Source organism: Hyperoodon ampullatus, assembly GCF_949752795.1.
Source record: "Hyperoodon ampullatus genome assembly, chromosome: 2".
Taxonomy (NCBI): Eukaryota; Metazoa; Chordata; class Mammalia; order Artiodactyla; family Ziphiidae; genus Hyperoodon; species Hyperoodon ampullatus.
The window spans coordinates 17473074-17481957 of NC_136915.1; the positions used below are offsets into that span (position 1 = coordinate 17473074).

The window sequence follows — 8884 nt, forward strand, 5'->3', positions numbered from 1 at the left end:
GGGGGAAAGAGGAAGAATGGGGTAATGCCCACCAGACAGGGTGACCAACCACCCCAGCTGGCCGAGCACTGATGGGATTCCAGGGCTTTCCATGCTACAAGTGGGACAGTTTTAGACTCTGCCAGTAAAGGGCTGTGTGACCCTGGGCAGGTCTCTCAGTACTCAGGGACGGCCTCTTCTGTGAAAAGAGAACTGGACCAGCTCACCTCTACAGGATGCTTCAACTCTGCCACCTGGCCTGTAGCCCCAGTAGCAGGTGGTCGGGAGGGTTTGGGGAGGTGCAGAGCTGGGGAGGGGAGACCGGTGGGGGGAGTCCAGAGCCTCAGGGGCACTACTAATCCAGAAAGACTTTTTCGACAAGGAGCCCAGAGCTGCCGGTCTGGCACTGGCCCCCTCCCTCCCGGCTGGTAGGATTGGGGCGGGGCGGGGCGGGGCGGGGGCGGCACCAGCGCGACTGCCTGGTGGGCCTGGGCTAGGGGCTCACAGAGGGCCCGGGTTCCTACCTGCAGGTGGTTTGGGTACACGTCACCCTCGGAGAGCGAGTCCACCAGATCCTCCTCGTCCAGCGTAGCCCGCTTGTAGGTCGACATCTGCAAGGCCAAGTGCAGCACGGACTCTCTTAGCGCCTCCATGGCTCTCACGCCCGAATGGGGAAGCGGCCACCCGCCGCCTCCGCTGCCGCGCCCCGCCCCGGCCGGGACACCGAGACCGGCCCACGGACCGGCCCGCGGCGGGGGAGGGGGGTTCCCGCCTCCCTCCGCCACCCCCCTCCCCGCTTATGCAACACCGCGCCTCACCCCCAGCGCCGACAGCGCGGCGGCCACCGGCCACGGCGGCCACAGGCTCCGCATGGTGCCCTCCGCGACGCCCGGATCCCCGCTGCCGCCGCCGCACGCCCGCGGGTCTGGCCCGGGCGGGCCCGGCTGTGAGGCTGGGCCGGGCTTCGCACCACCTTCGCGGGCGGGGCCTGATCGGCGCGGCTCCGGTTCCCTCCCTGGCCGCGCGGGGGAGACCACCCCAGGGCCGGAGTCCCTGGGGAGATGGAGGCTGCTCCCTTTCCCAGAGGTCGGGGTGGAGGGGCCTTACCCCAGCAGTCAGGAAGGGGGCTCGCAGCAACCCCTCCTTCGAAGAAACATTAAGCTCCCCTTCAAATAAACCTCTATGGCAGATACCAAAAGTCAGGTATTAGGAAAGTGCCCCTAATTTGGGCTACAACACTCAAGAAAGAGGCTCCTCTCACCATTGTCCCTTAGGGGCCCCAAGAGCGGACTTGCCCATTGGAGCTAGAAAGATTAGGGGGAAAAAAGAGGTGGTATAAAAAAAGGCATGTGCCTCCCTTCTCATTTCCGCCATCCTCTAGCTCAGGGGTCTTTTAAGTCAGAGTTCATGATGATCTCAGAAAATTCCAGAGAACTCTCCTGACCTAGAATGAAAAATGTTATGTGTGTGCGTTTGGGTGGCTGGAGGGGAATCCCAGGCTCACAGGTGTGACCTTACCCTCAAAACATTAACAGCTTGGGGCCTAGTTGAAAATCAGGAAGGTGACACTTCCCTCAGATGGGGGGTGCTCAGGCACTCTCCCACCCGAGACCCCAGACAACCCTAACCCAGCAGTTTCCAAAAGGACCCTCCGTATCCAGTGAGACCTGGAATCCCCCGCATTTATACATTTTCCTCAGCTTTCCAAAGTGCACTTCTGTTCATTCCCATATTTGACTCTCACAGTCACACGTGTGTGAAGGAACAGGCACAGAGGGCTGAGGTGACATCCAGGGTCACAGCCACAGTGACAGCTCCTGAGGTCTTCTGGCTTCGCCTTCTGCCTTCTCATAGCCCTCTCTGCAGCCAGAGCCAGCCTTTAACAGGAAATTCTGATCTTGTTACCCTTGCTTCAAACTCTGCAGGGACAGTCCCTTTACCAGTCCCCCATGGCCCCTGCTCACCCTGACCCTCATCTTGTGCTGCTCCCCACCTCACTCACTCAGGCCCCAACTTCTCTGGCCCTTCCTCTGTTCCTCAGATTCTCCAAGTTTCTCCTTCCCTCAAGACCTTTATAGTGCTGTTGCCTCTATCTGGAACATTCTTTCCTCAGCTCTACTCCTCCCATGACTGGCTCCTGCTTCAGATGTCAGTTTAAATGTCACCTCCTCAAATATCCCAACCATCCTAAGTAGACACCCAAATTCTCGATTACGACACTCCATTTTCCCCTTCATAGTATTTACTGCAGTCTGTTATTTATTTATTTATGTTGGTTTTTAGGTCTATCTCCTTCCCCCTCCCCAGAACTGTGAGTTTTATCAGGGCTGGGACCTTGTCTGGCACAGAGAATCCCCATCACTTGGCATACCACAGGTGCTCAATAAACTTAAAATGAATGGTAGGGGCTTCCCTGGTGGCGCAGTGGTTGAGAGTCTGCCTGCCAATGCAGGGGACATAGGTTCGTGCCCTGGTCCGGGAAGATCCCACATGCCGCGGAGCGGCTGGGCCCGTGAGCCATGGCCGCTGACCCTGTGCTCCGCAACGAAAGAGGCCACAACAAGGAGAGGCCCGCATACTGCAAAAAAAAAAAAAAAAAAGAATGGTAGAACAATTAGAGGGGAAGTGAAAATTACTCTGGGGAAGTGCCTTTGAATCCCTGTGCATCTAATTTTGCAACGCCCGAAGACAAAGGAAACGTGTCTAAGCACCCTGGGAGAGGCAGGGTGCGAGGGAAGAATTTGAATTCTGGGGTCTTCTGCTCCACTCCCACTGGGTGCAGGACTTCCCATTACCCACCCGAGAGAGAGAAAGGGCTCCCAGGCTGCTTCATTTCATGCTGGGCTACAGCTGGGCTTTTTCTGAAATCAGGACTCTCAGCTACACTAAGCAACAGGTGTTAACTGCCCCAGGAAAAGACCCTTGAAAAAGAAATTCAAGTCACCAAACATCTCTACTGCCTGGCACAGCAGCTACTATTTCCTAGGCACCTAGGGGTATGAGGTGTTTGTCAGTTCTTCTACATCCATCATCTCATTTAAGCTCTTGGCTCTGAAGCAGGTATTCTTACAGAACCTGAAACTGAGGCTCGGGGAAGTAACTTGCCCCGGTGTAGTGAAGCAACGGGTCCTCCTTCCGTCTCAGCTCAGAGGTCAGCCCTTCCGGAAAGCTCTCCTGACCATTCTTCTCTGACCCCAAGCAGCATCTGGCCCCCTGCTCTGTATCCTCCGCCTCCCCAAGCCCCCCATCCCATGCTTCTTTTTTTTTTTTTTTTTTTTTGCGGTACACGGGCCTCTCACTGTTGTGGCCTCTCCCGTTGTGGAGCACAGGCTCCGGACGCGCAGGCTCAGCGGCCATGGCTCACGGGCCCAGCCTCCGCGGCATGTGGGATCTTCCCGGACCGGGGCACGAACCCAGGTCCCCTGCATCGGCAGGCGGACTCTCAACCACTGCGCCACCAGGGAAGCCCCCATGCTTCCTTCTATTGAAAGCGCACAGCACCTTAAGTAGGAGAACCTTGAAGGCAGGGGTTGGGTCTCGTCAGGCCTTACATCCCCAAAGGCCTAGTCGGGGGCTGGAGCCTCCACAGGCGTCTGAGCGAAGGTGAGAAGCGAAGGAGGAGGCTGGCAGCCCATCCCAGGGGCCGAGGCCAGCCTGTCCGTGGAGGGATGACGAGGGAAGCTCACATACCTCCCGAGCAGAAATCCAGAAATCCGCCGAGACGAAGAGCTGTTTATTTTTCAGCACACAAAAGATGAGGGGCCCTTCCTGAAACGCTGCCGGCCCCGGGCTGGGGAGTGAAACTGAACCCACCTCAGACGTGGGAACGGCTTAGCTGGCTCTGCTCCATGGGGAGCACAGTGGGCCCCAGTCAGCGAGTGACATTCCAAAGACAGGGCAGCCCTCTCTCTTACCCGCCAGGTTCTGGGCGGGGCATTCCACACAATGTCTTGCTGGATCCCCACACCCACCAAGAGCCCCAGTCTCAGCAGGTATCACTTCCCTTTTAGGAGAAGTGGGAGGGGACTAGGCAGGGAGAGGGGCTAGGCAGACCAGACACCTAGAATGAGCCACTGCGCCCAATGTATCTCTCCCGACCCCGTGAAGCCCTGTGAGGTGGGGATCACCACCTCCACTTTACAGAGGAGAAGACTGAGGATTGGGGAGCTGGCGGCACACACCGTCCCCCGCTCCTACTGCCTCCCGCCCCTGCCCCAAGTCACCTGGCTAGAGAGTGAGATACCAGGATGTGAATCCTTGCTGCCTGACCTCACCACGCTGCCTCAGGCACTCAGCTAGTAAGGGGCAGCGCTGGGCCTGGAACCTGGGTCCTGGCCTCCTGGTCCCGTGCTCTTTGTGGAGGGGGAGCTGCTTCTTCAGGTGGGACCTCGTGGAGTCCAGAGGCGCTGAGTGGCAGGGCAGCCAGCGCCGTTCTCCCTAATTGCCTCATTTGCGGTTGCGGGAACGCCCGCAGCCAGGGAGCTTCAGGGAAGGGGAAGAACCTCTGCTGCTCTGGAGGGAGTCTCTGCCTTGATCTGCTCGCTCCTCTCCCAGCTCCGCTGAGCCCCTGGATGTGAAATGTGGGCCTGGTGTTCGCGTGAGAAGGGCTTGGCGGAGACCAAGAATGCAGGAGTGGGAACCACGGTCCCCAGTCCCCCCGCTGCACAGAGAAGGTGAGGAAAGCCAGATGGAGGGTGTGATGGTGCCCAGCTCTGGAAACCCCACCCCGTGGAAATCAAAGGCCTGAGGTGAACAGAAATGAGAAGTATTATAAACGCTCGTGTGTTTCTGACGACAAAGGCCTCTGGCCCAGGGGCAGGGCGCTGGGTGTGATCCCACCGGGCATTTGCCCCGACTGTTAGTCACTCAGATGGCTCTCGGGGTTGGTGTGCCCAAGGGCGGGGGTATCTTCCAAGAAATCTAGGAGCCCGTCAGAGGCAGCTACAGTGAAATTTGGAGGCTTGTGACTCCGTACCACATCCTCTGAGCCATTTTCACATTCTGTTTCTAAGCTTCAGCTCCTTAGGGATGCTGCCCTTTGTGGCCAAAGTCCCCGTCAGTTCTTGCCTCTCGTGCCAGTAATTAGTTGAGATCTGTTGAATCTTTACATGTCATCTAATACACACTCAGGTTATATGTTAGTTAAATACTTACATTTAACAAGCACAATGATAGAGTGAGTAAAAGCTCTAGTTCCAAACCTCAGTTCAGACCCCCACTATGCCACTTCCCAGTTGCGTGAGCCCGGGGAAGTGACTCAGCCTCTCTGTGCCTCAGCTGTCTCATCTGTAAAACGGGGATGAAAATAATAGCACCTCCCTCGTAGGACTGTTGTGATACTTAAATGGTTAATATAAAGTGCTTAGAACAGTGCTGGGCACACAGCATGTGCCCACCAAGTGTTAGCTGCTATTATTTGTACCATCAATTCTTATAAAACACAAGGCTCAAAAGCCTCCAATTGATCCCCACCACCTAAAGAACAAAATCCAAACTCCTTAGCTTGGCATTCAAGGCCGCCTGGCAATTGGCCCAAACTTACCTCTCCAGACTCACCCTTCCCACATACCTCTCAGCTGTGTGGCCGTCACCCTGACACCTCATCTATCCCTCACTCAAAAGGAGTTTTCTGAGTCCTTGATGTTTGTCAGGCCCTGTGCGGCAAGCTGAGGGGGCAGCCCTGAGTAGGACTTGGTCCCTACCCTCAAGGGACCTATGTTTCCCAAGACTGTGCCCCCTCCACCCCAACTGCTGCTCTCCATGACTGGCCTACCTCCTCCTCCATGAAGTCCCCCCCCTCCTCAGTCAGAGGGAATTATGCCCTTCCCTCTGGGGTACCCCCGGCATAGCACCTGCATTTTGTTCAGGCCTTTGTCTCGCTGTCTTTATCCCAGGGAGGGACCTGGGGGGGATGGGCAGCAATCATTTTATTTCCCTCCATCCCTGGTGTCCAGCCCAGAACCTGGTATGTAGATAACTGGTTAATTTGTATCCAAGATTTTCACCAAGGCAAAGGCATCTGTGACTTCAGCAAAGAAGAAACAGTAGTTTAGTTACTTGATGACAATGTAAAATTCAAATAGGACAACTGTAGGCAAGGGGCATATAGTAAAAATACAGTCATCACTCCTGAAGATGATACCATGTAACATCTATTACTACTATTACATTATCTATGACATTGCTCAGTGTCTTTTACATGAGAAATTTCCATGTGATTAATTTCTTTTTAAATTTGCCACAAAGTTCTTGGAGGAGTGAACTGCTTCTTAGCTCTTTGATTATAGGAATCACAGGAATTGGCTGAGGAAGCTCACAGCCAAATCAGAAGCTCACCTATGGGCCCTTTTCTGGTCTTTACGTTCAGCTTTGTCCTTGTCCACATTTTCCACTCTATTTTCTCTGCTCCTGATTTTTCATTTCTATTGCATATCATTATATTGGATGTGTTTCAGTTATAACCCATCAGGAATCCTTTGTGGAATAAAGTGAATTAGAAAAAACCTGTATCAGGAACATACCTTCCCTATTCTACTCTCCTGGGAATGCAGCTTCAAAGTATTTATTCAACAGTGGGAGTGAGGCAATAAAGACAGACCTGGGCCCAACTCCAGGTTCTCTGGCTCACGTCACCATGTCATTTCCCTTCTAAGGCCTCAGTTTCCTCATTTATGAAAAGGTTCAGTGTAAAGATTAAATGAGCTGAAACAAACTGCCCGGCATAGAGCGTCCCATTCCCAAGTGACCTGGCACCTGGGGGACACACTACAGCACCCACCTCATAAATTGCTTTTCTTTATTTTCCTTCATCACCTTTCCCATTTGCTTCTGCTCTCATCCAGGTTTTCTGATCTTGGCCTTAGTTCAGCTGACATTTGGCATGAATTTAGCTCTGTTGCTGTACTCCAGGCAAAACCAACTGACTTCCTGGGTGTCGAGGCTATCAACAATAAGTCTAATTACCAAAAGATAGTATGTACTCTTGATATGATGCGATCACAATGGTACTTTACCTCTGTGGCTTTCCTCCCCAAAGCATATTACCCCAGTCTAACCCTAAGAAAAATATCAGACAAATCCCAATTGAGGGACAACCTACAGAATATCTGCTGAGGACTCCTCAAAACTGTCAAGGTCATCAAAACAAGAAAAGTCTGAGAAACGGCCACAGCCAAGAGGAGGTTAAGGAGACATGACAACTAAATGTAATGGGGTATCCTCAGTGGGATCCTAGAACAGAAAAAGGACATTAGGCAGAAACTTAAAGAAAACTGAATCAAGTATAGACTTTCATTAGTAATAATGTATCAATGTCAGTTTATTAATTGTGACAAATGTACCATATATTAATAATAGGGGAACTGGGTGTGGGGCGTAAAGGAACTCTCTGCTCTATCTTCCCAATAATGCTATAAATCTAAAACTATTCCAAAATAAAACATTTGTTAAAAAAAATAACTGGCTGCCCCCTAAAACAGAAAACAAAGTTGTCGGCACTGACACAAGCCCAGCACTGCCCAGTTCTCAAGGTTCTTTTATACCCTCATCTTATTTGTGTCTCATGATCAGTCACCCTGTGGAATAAGCCCAGGGATCCCCATTTTACAGATGAGGAGACGGAGGCCAGAGAAAGGAAGCGGCTTGCCTGTTAGTGGCAGAGCTGACACTCAAACCCAGATCTTCCTGACCCTCTCAGGGCCTCCTTCTCTTTTCCAGGTTGACCTCTTCTGGAGACTGTAGGCTGCCCATTCGGGATGTGGGAAATAGGGAGGGTTTTAACAGGGGGGTGGGGCCGGGAAGGGAGATTCCACTTTGTGCCAGATGGAGCTGGAGGCCTGAGCATGGAAAGCGGGAAGGTGGGCAGGAGCTAGGGCGCAGTTAGGAGAGGTTAGTTAGGAGTTAAGGGAGGCCTAAAGGTGAGAAAGACTGGAAGGCCAGGGGCACAGAGCATACATGGGAGGCCAAGGCTGCTAACCACCTCCTCGGAGAAGGCAGCAGCCCTGCCGGCCAATGAGTCAATCACCCTAGTCTGGACCAGAGTCCCAGGCTGGGCTCCCCTTAACGTGCTGGCAGTGGGAGACTTGCCCACACATGCCGGGAGCTGAAAAACATTCACCTACTTGGCCTGGTGTTGACTCACCTGCCTGGGGGCCCCAGAGGCACTGAGAGCCTTACCTAGTGCTGCCAACGGACTGTGCCTCAGCGCCTGCCGAGGAGGCCCGCCCACACCCAAGCCCCAAACCTGGCTAGCAACATCTTCCTTCTTCCCCACGTAGGCCCTCCACCACACCACCACTGACTGACTGTTCAGGCCCCCTGCAAGGCTCCTACCATGCCTCTCTCCACCCCACCGTCCTGATGGTCTCCATCTGTCATCTCTGCCCCTCTGTCCAGGCCCACTTGGCTCTGCCCCGCCTCTGCCTGGAAGCCTTCCCTGATTAGACCCCCAGTCCGCCATCTCCCAGCTGGCTCCAGCAGAACCTTCTAAACTAATTGATATGATCCAGTCACTCTCCTTCTCACGCAGGCTTCCTGGAACTGGCAGAAGAAAGCACGAGCCTTGGCTGGGCTTCCAGCACTGCCCCCCAACCCACCCCAGGCCCTGATCGGCTCCTGGCACCTCTCCAGCCTCTCTCACCCTCCCTCACATGCTCGAACCTCAGTAAACTATGAACAGTCAGCCCCCTAAACACACCATGCTTCCTCTTCCAGGCCTTTGCATGTCCAATGGCCTCTGACTGGCCTTTGCTCTCCTCCCTCCCCTGGCTAACCCCTCAGCTCCCAGGCATCTTCCTGCAGGCAGCCTTCTTAGACTTTACTGTGACCCTTGCTCTATGCTCCCCAAAGGCAGCTACACAGCCTTCTAGCATCTCATCCCACCAGAGTGACCAGCAAGCAGCCAAGT

At 54.0% G+C, this 8884-nt stretch overlaps 1 protein-coding gene across 2 annotated transcripts in view; it reads right to left on the bottom strand.

The window, feature by feature from the left end:
- Positions 1-1710, bottom strand: part of ECE1 (endothelin converting enzyme 1) — a gene marked incomplete at both ends in the record, with an annotated part of 58001 nt that extends 56291 nt beyond the window's left edge. The window contains 2 exons of one of the 2 annotated variants that reach the window (XM_079727082.1): positions 504-590; positions 1592-1710. In XM_079727082.1, the coding sequence (XP_079583208.1) occupies positions 504-590 (87 nt within the window). Of the gene's footprint in view, positions 1-503; positions 591-797; positions 852-1591 lie in introns of those variants that run through there. The other variant, XM_079727083.1, reaches the window with a different exon arrangement.
- Positions 1711-8884: the final 7174 nt, after the last annotated feature.